General features: G+C 40.8%; 2 protein-coding genes across 3 annotated transcripts in view; one reads left to right on the top strand and one right to left on the bottom strand.

Annotated features, from left to right (window-relative positions):
- The window catches only part of MRPL13 (mitochondrial ribosomal protein L13), a 50529-nt gene extending 49063 nt beyond the window's left edge, over window positions 1-1466 (top strand). Inside the window, exon 7 of the mRNA XM_050941402.1 lies at window positions 1159-1466. Coding sequence (XP_050797359.1) covers window positions 1159-1183 — 25 coding nt within the window. The 3' untranslated portion in view covers window positions 1184-1466. The remainder of the gene's footprint in view (window positions 1-1158) is intronic.
- A 7412-nt stretch (window positions 1467-8878) lies between these two features.
- The window catches only part of COL14A1 (collagen type XIV alpha 1 chain), a 175969-nt gene continuing 170328 nt past the window's right edge, over window positions 8879-14519 (bottom strand). Inside the window, exons 46-48 of one of the 2 annotated variants that reach the window (XM_050940487.1) lie at window positions 12236-12313; window positions 11202-11357; window positions 8879-9865 (exon numbers count right to left, since the gene is read on the bottom strand). In XM_050940487.1, the coding sequence (XP_050796444.1) occupies window positions 9546-9865; window positions 11202-11357; window positions 12236-12313 (554 nt within the window). In that variant the 3' untranslated portion in view covers window positions 8879-9545. Of the gene's footprint in view, window positions 10390-11201; window positions 11358-12235; window positions 12314-14519 lie in introns of both variants that reach the window. The other variant, XM_050940490.1, reaches the window with a different exon arrangement.

The following is a 14519-nucleotide window of genomic DNA, read 5'->3' as shown; positions in this document are numbered from 1 at the left end:
TGACTTCCTGTTGTTTCAATGCCATATCTGAACATTTAGTTGGGTTTACTTTTGTGAATTGCATACGACAATGAAATATTCCAAACGTCTTTATTCCATGAAGTTCACATGGAGTCCACTGAACTAACCCTTTGTACACTATTTGGCTTATATGCTGAAGTCTCCCCTTTTAAAAATCTTTTTGTATCCAGTTAGAATTGGAAAAGAGCTATATAGTTACTGTACTCATTTCCGGTTTGTAGGTGAAAGCAGCTGTTGCTTTGTGTTGCGTTTCCTAATAAGTTATATTAAGATTGTGTTTTAAAGCAGTTTGATGATGCTGTCCACAGTGCCCACTCCCTCCATCTCAAGTGACCATATCATCAGTTTACCAATGGACAGCTTCAGAAATGGCTGGGGAGCCTGTACTGTTCCCCAAGATCTACTGGGGGTGTCAGGGCCATATCCCGTGCCACTACTGAGCAATCTTCAAGAGACTGGGATCTGGCCTGACCCTGTGTCCAGCACGAGTCAGGAAAAAGTCTGTTCCTGCTGCCAGTGGATGACACTGGCAGAGATTGGCAGGGGCTAGTAACCCCTTTGTTTGCTAGTGAACCCCAGGACACTGTGAATAATCTAGCTTCATTGTCCAAACAGACTGAAATGCAAAACATAAACATCAGAAAAGATGCAAAGTAAAGTGGAATTTTAAATTCTTCTCCTTCATGTTTTTTGATAATTCAAAAGTATAGTCTAAGCTCTCAACTTCAAATTTGTCTTGCTTTGTTGAGCTTATTCAGATTTAAAAAAAACAAATCTGAGTTTGGAAAAAACTGAATAGCAGTATTTAGTCATTTAAAGAATGCATTCATTTAAAGATGCACCGTTACCTTTGTGAAGTTAGGGAGCAGTTAACCTATACCCAGGATCAAACAATTTGCAAACAAAGCTTTAGGCTTGTAAATTCCCAAAGCTCTGGTTTGGTCTATTATTGTTAGATTTGTGTGTTTGTTTTTCTTTTTAACAAAATAAAACAAAACCCCACCAACCATAAGGTCAAAATTTCAGGCACCAAAAATAAGGAAATTACAATACATATGGTGGTTACAGCAATTTTAAGTCAAACGTGTATTTTCTACGCCTGTTTTTGTTGATAAGATGTTTGGTTTTTTTTCCTAGACCTAAAGATTATCGAAAGATGTGAAAAAGAACTGAAAGAGGAACTGCTGTCTTTCCTGCAAAAGATGAGTTCCAGCATCACATTAACTTGGAAACCCACATGCATCTTAATCATCCATTCTATGTAGAGGACAGATTTTTTTTCAGGTACAAGGAAAATTTTGTTTGGGGAAGATCAGTCATCTTTAGTGCAATGGAAACACCAAGCTAAACACTGATATAATATTTCTGACATTTCCTGCTCCAGAACGTATTGCATGAATCTGGCCTTTAATTTTGAATGTTAATAAAATGATTTTATTTCTCTATATAGAACTCTAGTTATCTTTCTGCATATTTACTTCTAATGGAAACAGGTTGTTAGCTTAACTGTCAGTACACTCAGACTAAAAGCGGCAGAACTGTGTGCCTCCTTTTCTCTAGGAATAATCGCAGTGAACAATTATGGACATTTCACTCCCGTGAACTATACAGTAACTGTAAATGAACTATTTTATTGTCCTGCCATGGCAGATGGTTTATTTTCACACATTTTATGATGTAATAGAAAGCAAAGTCCAGTTTTTAAGAAAAATCAAGAAAAGTATTTTAGAATCCCTTTAATACTTGCATAGCCTTTTTTGGAGCTTCAGGAAACTTTGACTTGTGCTATATAAGGACACCATTTGTCACTTCTGCATGTTTGTTTATAACTAAACATTTTTAAACTGAGTGCACATAAAACTGTATTGTGACATAACCTTTTATGCCCAGTTCTTCAGAAAACCTTTTCCAGATTCTGAAGACATGCTGAATGGAAGTCAGGAGAGATTTTGCTGAATGTGGCCTAAGTGAACCTGCAGTTTCCATAGTACTGTATTAATATTAGCATCAGCTTAACCTAAAAGTTAATATTGTAAGCCATTCACTTAGTTTTAAGACATTTAAATAACACCCAGACAGAACGGGGACTTCTCTTCCTTGTACTAGCCTAAAAGTTCCTAAATTGTAATTCATAGACCACTATTAGTCTGCTGTGCAATTTGCAGTAGTCTGCAAAGAGCTGGATGGTGGCATGGTACTGACACTTTTATTTCTACCTGCTAAATCACATTAAATGACAACTAAATACTTTCCTAATACTACTTTTCCAATGCTGCCACTGTTCACTGTAACGGGAGGTTATATCATTACAAATGGGAGGGCGTGATGGGTTCTACAAACACTTCATGGTGCAGTTTTGAGTTAATAAACTATCATGGGTTCAATCAATCCTGTCCGGCTACATCTGTGAGATGTCAGACTCAGAGGGAAGGTCTTAAAAAAGGGAGACTACCGCATAGCTGGAGGCAGACCACAGAGGAAAGCCTGCTTCCAATCCTCAGATCCTGAAGGGCTGATTGAAGGCAAGATTTTCTTTGGCAACCAATGGGTTTCTTCCCTGAAGGAAGGAAGGGCCTGACGCTGAGCCACTACTGTGGGACTATTTTTTTCGACTATCTTCTATGCTTGGTTAGGGCCACAGTTTACCAGAGACCCTCTGAAGAAAGAGCCCCACCACCCCTTTGGAACAGTCATGTGTTTTCATTTCTTCATGTTTGTTGACAACCCTGGAAGAGGGTGGACTATCTGAGACTCAGCCAGGGGACTGCAAACCAGAGGCTGAGTGAGGGCAATGGCCTCATCTTGGCTCCTAGGTGCCCTGGGACACCAACACTGTGACAGAGGGGTGGTGTCCACATGACCATCTCTGCCTTAAAATAAATGTTGCTACTTTGAAAAATTAGAGAAAAACTCACCCGGTCACAATTTTAGTGCAAAATTGTGTATCCATAGCTCAGCACTTAGCCACAGAAATGTACATCTTGAGCTGTGCATAATCTTAAAATATTTTCTCCTGGGTAAATGAGGAAGGGCAAGCCTGGATGGCAACTCAACAGTGGGCTAACGTCAGTAGACAAAGAACCCATTGAAACCAGAAAAATCCTGCATAGCACACCAACTGTGAAAACCAAATAGATTACACAGAGCTTTTTCCTCTTTCCTTTCAAACCTAAATCTGTCCTTCAACCCTGTCTTAGGAGAATTAGGTTGTTTTATGTAAAGTACAGAAATGTAGCATTTTTCTTACTGAAGATGAGCAAAATAACTGTTCAGTGATGCAGATTAAGGCAAACATTTTAAGGGCCTGGTGTAGCAAATCTTTTCACTCAGAAGTGTACTTTATTCCCACAAACTACCCCTTTGAAGTCGATAGGGCCACATGTGTTCACAATGCTCCTAAGTGAAGTGCTGATGGAATTAAGCCCTTAAGCTAGTATTGCCATTGGGGTTGAGGATGCAGGATTGCTTGTATGTCCATTTTTATTCTTTTAGTCGCTCAAGGAAATTTTGGCTCCGTTTTCTATAGCCAAAGCATAAGAGAAAGTACATTTTGTTTTGCTTACAATGTATTTTTCACATCGGCCATTTCTTTGGCATTCAACAGGACTTACTTTAGAAAACATTCTTAGCCAGTGATCTCGCAACCTAATTTCAGTCATTAACATAGAATGAGTATTCTTGGGATTTTTTTAAAAGCATCCGACTTCTTGAAATAAGCCCTCTTTTTTGTGTGAGGATACAGTATATATTTATAAGTAGGCACTGGATGGTTTCAGCCATTCATCCTGTGTTAAATACTTCACAATCAGCAATTTTAATTTATTAGACCATCTGGCAAAGTCTGTAACTCTCAGGATTCAAGTGACTGGATTTTGGAGGAAATGTCGAGCCAGAGCATGTGTCTTTTACTTTTTTTGGCAAGTGCACAAATTCCAAATAAAATATTTTTATGACTTGTTAGATGGGCAGATATTTATCATCAGAGAACACATTTATTTATGACTTGTTAGGTGGGCACTTATTTATCATCAGAGGACACACTAGGTTCACATATATTAACTTGTGTGTATTTAGTACTTTGATTATGGTAAGCCAGTAAATTTTACCTCAATATTAATATTTGCTTGACTAAACTGTAAATATAGGCTCCAGTCATGAACCACAATACATAAATTAATTCATAATGTGAAACATTACCAATACGCTCATTGTATTGCCTCAAAGTTATCCTCTAACTTGTGTATTACAGGGATTTCTGTGGGGGGGGGGAGGAGGGGAGAGTTGTTCCATGGTGGTTGATGCCAGTATCTGAAGAATATGGAGGAAGAATATAACTAGCACAGTGACTATATACTGCAACTGTTAATACCGTACATAGAGCAGAGTCCTGATGAGTCTCCTCATCGCGAGGGAGGCGTGAGTCTATATTACTAATCTAAGAATTATTTGAATTTACATTATAGTGAAGTTATTAATAGGGGGGCTTCACTCTGGAGACAGGATTAGTTTACCTTGCAGTGAAATTTAAATACATTATACGTACGTGTGTGTGTGTGTAATGGTTGAGTTTATCAAACTAATTTAAGGGGTTTAGACACATCTATTAACTTTAATAGGCAGTGTCTAAACCCTCTAGACTGCTGTCACAATCACAGTCTATATACATAATATACTCAACTATATCCTGAATTTTTTTTGACATCCTGAATCCTTAATTCATAACACTCTAGTTAACCTGTTAGGAAAAACATTTCAGTTTTATTTTAGGATCATCCCAAGTATATCTTAGCCAATGATAGAATATTATGTACTGCCAGTCACTCAGAAGAGCTTACTGATTCAGTGTGGGATGTAATTTTGAGTACATTATGGCCTAGTCTACACTGGGGAGGGGGGAAAATCGATTTAAGATACGCAATTTCAGCTACGAGAATAGCTTAGCTGAAGGCGATGTATGTTAGATTGAATTAAAATTACTTACTTCGCATCCTCGTGGCGCTGGATCGATGGCCGTGGCTCCCCTGTCGACTTTGCTTCCACCTCTCGCACTGCTGGAGTTCAGCAGTAGACGGGAGAGTGATCGGGGATTGATGTATCGCGTCTACACTACACGCGATACATCGATCCCCGATAGATCAATGGCTACCCGCTGATCTGGTGGGTAGTGTAGACATACCCTTAATTAATGGCCAATCTCAAACTTATGTAGCTCCCTTAACTTCTGAGGGTGCTATGCTGATTTATGACATCTGCAGAGCTAAGAATGGCAGGTTTGTTATAAGCAAAGTATATGTTGTAAAGCATTGGTAACACCATACTGTATGCTGCTTTAGACCCACTTTTCTAATTAACAAACCTTTCAGCAACAACAAAATATCACACACATCATTGAACTCTAGTGAAAGGTGGAGAGAGACCATCTTCTAGTCTTTTCATAGTTTTTGTATATCTGGTTTTGGAGCTTAGATACCAACATGATAGGCATCTGTGACAGGTAAATAATTCCCTCTGAATTTTTCTGTGTACATTCTCTGGGGAAAGCTCTTCAGAAAGACAAGTTTATAGGCTGGGATTTACTCTGTTTACTGAGGTGTACATTTGAGCTAGATAGTAACATGAGTGGCAATGCAGACCAGAAAAAAATCCCTTTCATGGAAGAAAACCAGTTGAGTGGATTTGAGCTTATTCAGCATTGAATCCAAAGTCTAAAGCAGATGGATAGCACTCTGCCTTGCATCTGACTGACTATACATTTTACTGCTCAACTACTGTTTAGACAACGGTATATTAATTTCCTAGCCTTGCAGTTACAGTAACATGAATTTCTTTCTAACTCAAACATTAGAGACTGTGGCTTTAAGCAGGTTTATTGGGTTCACTAAGTCTTGCTCAAATCTCATACAAATAGAGAGATCCTCTCTGCAAAACATTTCTACAAAATTCTGATTAGTTTATTTTTGCTCCTGTTTCCTCTGGTCTTGCTACTAGCAAACTAACTTCAGTTCAATACACTTGGTGAGATTGTCTGGATTTCATAATGAAGTTAAAAATGTTTAAGTAGTAATTACAAAAGGTTCAAGTGTTAGCATTAGGAATGTTTGTATTTTGCATTTTGTTACAATGAAAGATGCAGATGGCCATCTTCAAAATGTTAAAACTAATGCGTGAAAATACTTTAGTAGTCTACCAACTACATACAAACATTTTTAGAGCTCTCGGGGTCAGTATGCATTCTAAAGTTTTTTGTTAGGACCTAATCCCAATAAGGATTTCCCCCGATTAAGGACTGCAGAATTTGACTCACTATAGCCCAGCATTGAAAAAAATTGGTATAACTGTCCTCTGACTTCTTAATGTTATACTGGTACCTATTTGCTATACAGAATTAGTTAAAAACAGCTCATACAGGGAGCTGCCTGTATGTGCATCTTTTATAATTTGATAATGAATCTATAAACTAGATCATGAAAATAACTTCAAAGGTGTAGTTGGGAAAGTTAGTATTCCATACCTCCTCATGTTAATTTGTCTGGAAGAAAAAAAATTATTTTGGCTAGTCTGTGTGAGGCAGACTTGAGTGTTTTCTGGCAAGGAATTACTATGCATGAATGTGCATACATCCTGCCATGAAATGTGGTCAGTCAGTTATTCTATGCCATTCCACCATTCTTCCATAAAATGCAAGAAGTCCCAGTGAGAAATTTACTATGCACCCTCTTCAAACCCCTGCTAATTGCAGGAGAAATGGTAAGAATTAGAGGGCTAAGAAATAACAGTGCAGAAATTAAAGTTCAGAATATAAACATATGTGATTATCTAACTGGAAAGAGCACTGGGAGATGAACAGGGATGGCCTTACTCCTATGCATAAATGCTCTGGTAAAATGGGGCCTAATTTTGAGCCAGAGGTTTTTGAGACTGAACAGCAAAAATATACAACTTGGTTGTGGACTAAATGCCAATGAGTCACCTCCCTTTATCTTGATGAGCTAAGAGGATGCACCAGGGGGTGCAAGCAGAGACTGGCAGTCCGTAGCTGGATGATAATGAATACATGGTGGCCTTTTTCAGGGGAAGGAAAATGAGCTATGCTGAACAATAACCTGGTGTCAGTTGCTTCATCTTTGCCATGCAATCTCTCAGCCCAACACACAGGCATTTAAGAAGCATAAGCATAGACAAAACATATTCCAAAGCGATTAGTCGTGGATAAGAATTAAAAATTGGAGTAATTATTAAATTAGAATGTTTTTACAGTGCCTAGCACAGTGGCGCCTTAGTCCATGATAAGCACTACTCCAATACAAATAATCTTGTTTCTGAGAGGTTTGTAAGTAGTCTTGGGCATTAGTCCCTATGTCTATTCCACTGTCGGTACCCATATAGCTGGACAATTTTTGAAAGCTGTGTCCGTTGGTCCACACATGAGTCCTTCCTAACCTCAAGCTTCAAAAAAGTAGATGAAGGCCAGGCCGGTTCAACTGCCTCACCTCCTGAGTACTGCTTGTCCATCACTCACAGTGGAATACACATAGGGACCAGCACTTGAAGAGAAGATTAACTGGAGGCTCTTTGAGATGTGTGGTACCTATCTGTATTCCACTCCCTGTTCTCTAGTCCATCTGCTTTGGCTCATCTTTCGATTTGTGGTAGAGAAGGAACTGGAGAGTGGTCAGTCTGCCCCACCCTTGCTCACCTCATGCCCCCAACTGAGGAGATAAAGGGCACCAACAGACACAGCTTTCAGAATTTCCGACTCTGGACACATGGAGCACATGACTACCCACAGCTAAGGACCACACATCTTGAAGAACCTCCAATTACTATAAGGTACGCAACTTACTCTTTTTTAATCCTACAAGAGGTTTTATAATTAAGATTAACATAACTGTTGCTTACTCTGGTCAGAACTCTGATTTGAGTTGTAAAAAGGCAAATATATTTATGTGCATTATGTGACAAAACGGCCGATGTTAGTATGGTGGGTCCTGCACTTTTCTTGGCGGGGGGCTAAAATGCTACCCCTTACCCCTGCTCTTGGGGTGCCAAGGGTCCTACTAGTCACCCAGGAAGGTGGTAAAGGAGGGAAGTGGGGGAGGGGTCTGGGTTTGCTCCTTACTCTGAGCCCAAGCCCCTCTCAACTGCTGCGGGTTCTTACCCTTCGATCCTTAAGACGCTGGGGGAGGGAGTCTCCCTCCCCTGCTGGGACAGGATCTCCCTTACTTTGGTTCTCTGATCTTTCAAGTCTCATAGCACACCTCCAAGCTCCAGTCCTCTCTCTGCCTGAAGCAGGGGGGGTTTATTAGGTTCCTGACATGGCCTTAATTGACTGTCACCCTTACCTATAGCCACCCTCCCTAATCTACAGGGAACCACTCCTTAATTAGCCTTGGGCTTATATATTTCCCTCTAACACTCCTCCCTGGCCCTCCTGTCACAATTATTATAGATTAAAGTACAGTACTATGTGAATTGATTTGTGTCTTGACTGGTTGCACTGTGCCATGATTAGCTGACCAAGCTGTTCTGCAGTTACAGATTCCAGTTCTTTGCTACTAGTTTGATATCCATATGCAATATCCAGTGTCCACATGTTATATAGTCAATCTATATTTCACATTCTGTCTTCTGATTCATATTTAGTCCTACACTAGTACTTTTCAAGTAATAAATACAAATTTAACTTCAGCTGTGTGCATTTCATAGAGCAAAACAAAAAAAAGTGTCCCATTCTACTTCTTTTGTCATGATAATACTACACTGAAGGCAAAAATAAATGGTTGTAATTGGAAAGTATTTATATTCTGCCTTTACATGCTGCCATCTGAAGTTTAGTCCAAATATTTGGAGCTAAAATCAACAAAATGGAATGTTGACTTATAAAAGTTTGCAACCTTTATTTCCGTACAAAACAATTGAAATAGGTTCACAATAAATTATCAGCATGTTCCCATAGAACTTTGTGTATTTTGAATAGATACTGTAAAAAAAAAATCCAATTAACATAAGACTTCTTTGTGAAAGGATGTAACAGCCAGGTATAAGGAAACCTACTGAATATGCAGTCTCTTCAGTGGCGAGGTCCCTTCCAACCCTGATATTCTATTAATTTAGTAAGGTTACTCTGCTAGGAAAGCAATTTATCAAAATATTACTAGAATAAATCATATGGAGAAACATGGAGAGCAAGATAGTACTAAATTAACTTTTCTGAATTGTCTTAATTACACCAGCTATTGTGATGCTTTTTTTTTTTTAGATACAGTTTGAATAATGTGTCAAACAGTACACAAGAGTCTCAAAAGTCTATAAATGACCTTTTAATCTTCTAGCAACAACCCGCTAAAATACTAAAAGTTTCTGGCATGCAACATAATTACCATTATTTGTTCTGTTGAGGTGGCTGTGTACAATTTTTTTCCCTTTAACATATGAGCCTGTAACCATTTTCCATGATGATAATTTAGGCAACTAGACACAAGTCTACACCTATATGCACATAAATTTTCCCTTTTAACAGTTCCTTAAGTGTTTTTTTTAATTGCCCTCTTGCGTATTGGAGCATTCACACTTCTTTTTGATATTTGCCTTCTGAAACGACTAATTCCAGGAGATCTCACTTCGATGGCGTCCATCTCTTCCTGAACAGGAGTAAACTCTGGTTGAGCAAGATGAGGTTCTGGATAGGAGGACTGGGGATATTGGGCTGGTTGGGGGTAGGACCCATGAACTATATACTGCTGTTGCTCACCATCATAAAGTTCCTCTGGGTCATAGATTTGGTAGGAGTTATGTGGCAATTGAACTACGGGGATGTCTTGATCAGTTGTGTCACCGTATCCACCTTGACCCACCACCAGCAAGAATATTTATATGGTTACCACAAAAGGAGGAGAGCAGAAAATTAAGGTAATAATTAAGAAATTGGAATATTATATCTCTTTAAATACAATACATTTAATTCACAAAAAGAAACACTGAAAACATTTAACACAATTAATAAGCAGGAGAGATTGGAAACAAACCTACCACTCGACAGCCAAGTTAGTTGGACACCATCACCAAAAATTACACCATTGTGCTTATTATTTACTAAGCCGATTTGTCTGCTTTACCAGATTCCAATTATGTCCTAGAATCTATCATTAATGGACAGAAAAGGTCAGGCAAATTTTAATTTTAACAGGGAAAAGAAGATAAGTGCATAGACAGCAGTAACACAAAGTCTGTTAGTGGCAGTCAATGTTGTTGATGTAAAGTATAGGGCAGCTCAGTATCCATTTCTGACCTTCAGCCAAATGAAAGGAAAAATGCAACCAGAATGAGCCTTTCACCTTCTGGAGTGGAAGCCATTGTAAGGGATTGGGCCTTCAAATCGGAAATGAACAATAGAGGGTGGGGGTAAAGAGGAGAAAAGGATGGGAAGAGGCGAACAACAAAAACATACAGATCAGTAAAACATACAAACTAAACTGTCTCATGTATTACATTTGTAGTGACTAATATCTTACTAAAACAGAATATTAAAATTAAAGTCCAGTATCATGATTGTGTCATTATTCCTGTTAATTTCCTTCCATTGCCTCTATCTATTGTAATGGAAAACACTACAATACAGGATCCCTAAATGTTACAGAAGGGATTTTAGAAAAGATCCTGTTTTCTGGCTTATGTTTCATTGGTTATTGATGAGCACGTGCATCCTTCTTTCGGGTTACAGTAGTTTTTGTTTAGTAGAGTTCATGCTTTCATGCTATATAGAAACACATCAATGAGGAAACTGGGTAATATGTTTAAAGACTACAAGACTCCACTGGAGACTCAACAAATAAAACATTCAGTTGACATGTAGTGGACGCATACAATCTGACAGTGCCACATACACACACAAGACAATACTGATACACTTCATTCATAGTATAGGCTTTCTGAGTTTGATGTGAATTTTCTTGTTTCTTACTCGGTTACACTCTTCTCTTAGTGTAAATCCATAAATTAGAGCAGAACTAGACCCATAGCTTTTCAAGGGGTGTCACATTTTAATGCAAGTTTTATCAAAGGCCTCCATCTTACTTTGGCTGTTGGTAAAAGCACTACACTTCCTTCTCATCCCACCCCAACTACAAAGCTGACTCCTGAAGGCTGGATAAAGACTATTTACACTGAAAAAATGTACTCACCTCCCACATCATACCCAGCACAAGAAGAAGGATCACAGTAGCCAGGTTGGCCAGAAGGACCCTGTGGACCAGGAACACCTGTATGACCAGGTGGGCCTCGTTGGCCTGGGGATCCTGGTGGCCCTGGGCTGCCAGTTCGACTTTCACCAGAAGGTCCTGCATAAAGTACATGCATGGAACAAATAACTACCATCCTCAGGAAAGGCACTGCCTTTAGAACATCCTGGCAGCACTGGAAGCACCTGCTAGGATACCTTGGCTCTGAGAGTGCTATAAAATACCCAGAGCGACAGCTTCACTCAGGAGAATGGGACTCCTGGGAACTCCTTAAAACTCCCCCAGCAAGAGTTTTGCATGATTTCCCTACTGCTGATGAGCCTCACATACTCTCTGGATACTGCTAAGTCCTCTCTACCAGAGAGAGGGTTTTTTTATCCTGAAAGTTTATTATAATACTTCCGATGAGCAAATGTTTGCAGTTACTGCTCAACAGATTGCACCAAGTGTCAGGTAACTTTTCGAGGAGGATAGTCTGACCTCGCTTACCTCCTCCATTTCGTATTACACACATGGAATACTCCGCTTTTCTAGCAATATACTCAGTGCGGGAAATCCTGGCCCTACTGAAGTCAATCTATTTTTATCATTGACTTCAACTGGGCCAGGATTTCACCCTGTATATTTTTCCGTGAACTAAGTATAAACCTTTCCAGCAGTCATAAATATTTCAATAAGAAACCAAATGCAGCCACTCTTTATTTCACAAAAACACGTGTCCTTTGGACAAGCGGTTTATTTCAGGCAAAGGGAGAATATGTATGTGACTGACACAGTGTCATCACATTGTGATGCTGGCATGTGATGTCATGACACAAGCACTGTGACACTGAGGTAGATTTGGGACACTAAGGGTCCTGCCGCCGAAGCCTGCAAGTTGCTAGACAGATCCCTGAAAATCTCAACTGGCCTGCAAATACTAGGAGGGGTTACAGCTGTGTGTTAACCCTGAGAGCTCCAGAGAGTAATAACTTTACCTGCAGGCCCTGGTGGGCCTCTGGGACCTTGTGTTCCAACACCCGGGTTGCCTCTTTCTCCTTTCTCGCCTGGTAAACCTATTGAAATATTAAGAATCAGACCAACACTTGAACATAGGTCTTTATAAACCGGCTGCTTGGCTCAGTCATCTTTCCACAGACTGGTGTTTGGTTTTGAAAGCGGGGGGGGATCCCATCTCTCCCTCCTGCCAAAGGGGTCACAACTCTCCTAGGACTTGCTGCCAGTATGGCGCCAGCAAGGTAGAGAGAGAGAGGAAGCACACTGCCCAAGAGGACCAGCAGAGAAGGTGCAGCAGGGGGCCATTAAAGGTGGCTTTATGCCTCTCTACTTCCAGCCTGCCCTAGTGCAGCCTCTGGAATAAATTAAGAGGAAGCCCCAGCTGGCCACAGCTGTCTCTGTAGTGTGCTGCAGCCCAGAACAGACAGGCCACTATGTGTTTCACCAAATCCCTGCCCCTAAAGCAGATCCTGTGCTGGTCCTATACCACCCTTGCACTGGCAGGAGTCCTCAGGGGGCCATTGCAGCCCCTTTAAGAGCAATGGAAAGAACCTACAATGAGGTACAGAATCTGGTCCCAAGAACAGGTAATAAGACCCTGTCTGAGGTCACCAGTTCCATGCAGCTCTGATGTCCCTCCTGCCATAGCAAGTGAGTTAGGTACCTCCACCCCCACCCCTTCCAACATGGCTGAACTTCCCCTGAAGACATCAACTCAGTATCCGTCCTATGTCATAGGAGACCACATAGCCAGTGGAGTAGAAAAGCTGCACATTAACATACTTTTTATCTCCTGAACTACTTCTATAGCATCCTTTTATACACTTGTTATAAAGCAGCTATCCCAACATAAGAAAATAACCTAAGAATTGCCATACTAGGTACAAATAATGGTTCAACTAGCTCAATAGCCTGTCTTCCAACAGTATCCAAGAGGCAGGGCGGAGGTGGGGGCCTGGAGGAAGGGATGGAGTTGGGACAGGCCCAGGGCAAGGGGTTGCAGGTCAAGCACACGCACGCACGCACACACACCCTCTACCTGCCGGGTAGAGAGGAAGTCAGCCCTTATGCCAGCACCTAATGCTCCCCATGCCTTGTGTAGGAAGCCTAGATACCTAACTCAATGCTGAGGATTCCACTAGGCAGTAAAGAATGGGATTCACACAAGCCAGCATTGCTAAGCTAGCCAATAGGAAATGTCAAGGAGAGGGGCATAGCCTAAGCCCTGCCTTTCAAAGGGAGTTGGGCACCTAAGTCTGGGCCCAAGGGAAGCACCTCCCTCTGCTTAAAAATTAATAGGCATGAATGGCTGTGACCCTAAGAAACCCTCAGTGTCAAGTGGCAAAGGGTTCACTGCTCTGTAACAGTGGCTCCTGACATACTCATTTGTAGTGGACAAAATCCACTACATTTCTGTCATGGTATTTATCTATAAAAAGGGTCATGTAAGATACCAAAACCAAAGCCAGGATCATACTGGTCATTCATGTCCTTGTGAAATGTATGTACTCATGATGTTTAAAAACGTTATGGCTATGTACTGACAGAATGCCCTGACTGTTTCTATCAAGGTATTATTCCCAATGATAAACTGGTTTCCCGCCAGACCAGCTGAAATGGTCTGCCTGTTGAAATATAAATTGAGTATTGGCTCATTCACAATCACCCCACTGAGCTAAATGCAGAAGGAGGGCAGTGAGATGTAACAGGAGGAGAATAGCAAGGGGAAAAGAGCTTCCTCTGGGCTGGGGGGAGGGTTGTGCTGCCTTCAAAGATATATTGGACTATACCTGGGGTACAGGGACAGCACCAATCCTGCACTTGAGGGTGTAACTGGGCAGTACAATTACATTAATGAAAATGGGATTCCCAACCTGTCCTGGTTGGAAACACTGCAAGAAGGCTTTAGGGGAGAGATAGTGACCACCTTTATTGGATGGAAATAGGGGCAAGCACATGAAAAATAAGGGACATTTTAAGGAAACATCATTTCCCTTCACATATCATGTATCCTGCTCTCAAGTGTATGTTTTACTTCCCTCAAGGATACAATGCAATTATCACAAACTGCCATTTAATGTTTAAAATGGTTAAGGAACATCCCTTAAAACGGGTTGGCAACCTACGGCATGCATGCCACCTTTGGCACGTGAGCTGATTTTGCATGGCATGCAGCTGCCAGCCGGTGTCCCAGCCGCTGGCTCCACTCAGCCCGCTGTTGGCTGAGTGAAGGGAACCCCAGGCTGGCAGGAGGCTGAACGGGGC

Source organism: Gopherus flavomarginatus, chromosome 2 (assembly GCF_025201925.1).
Source record: "Gopherus flavomarginatus isolate rGopFla2 chromosome 2, rGopFla2.mat.asm, whole genome shotgun sequence".
NCBI classification, from domain to species: Eukaryota; Metazoa; Chordata; order Testudines; family Testudinidae; genus Gopherus; species Gopherus flavomarginatus.
The sequence above is the reverse complement of the archived record's forward strand: the minus strand, read 5'-3'. Positions and strand labels throughout refer to the sequence as shown.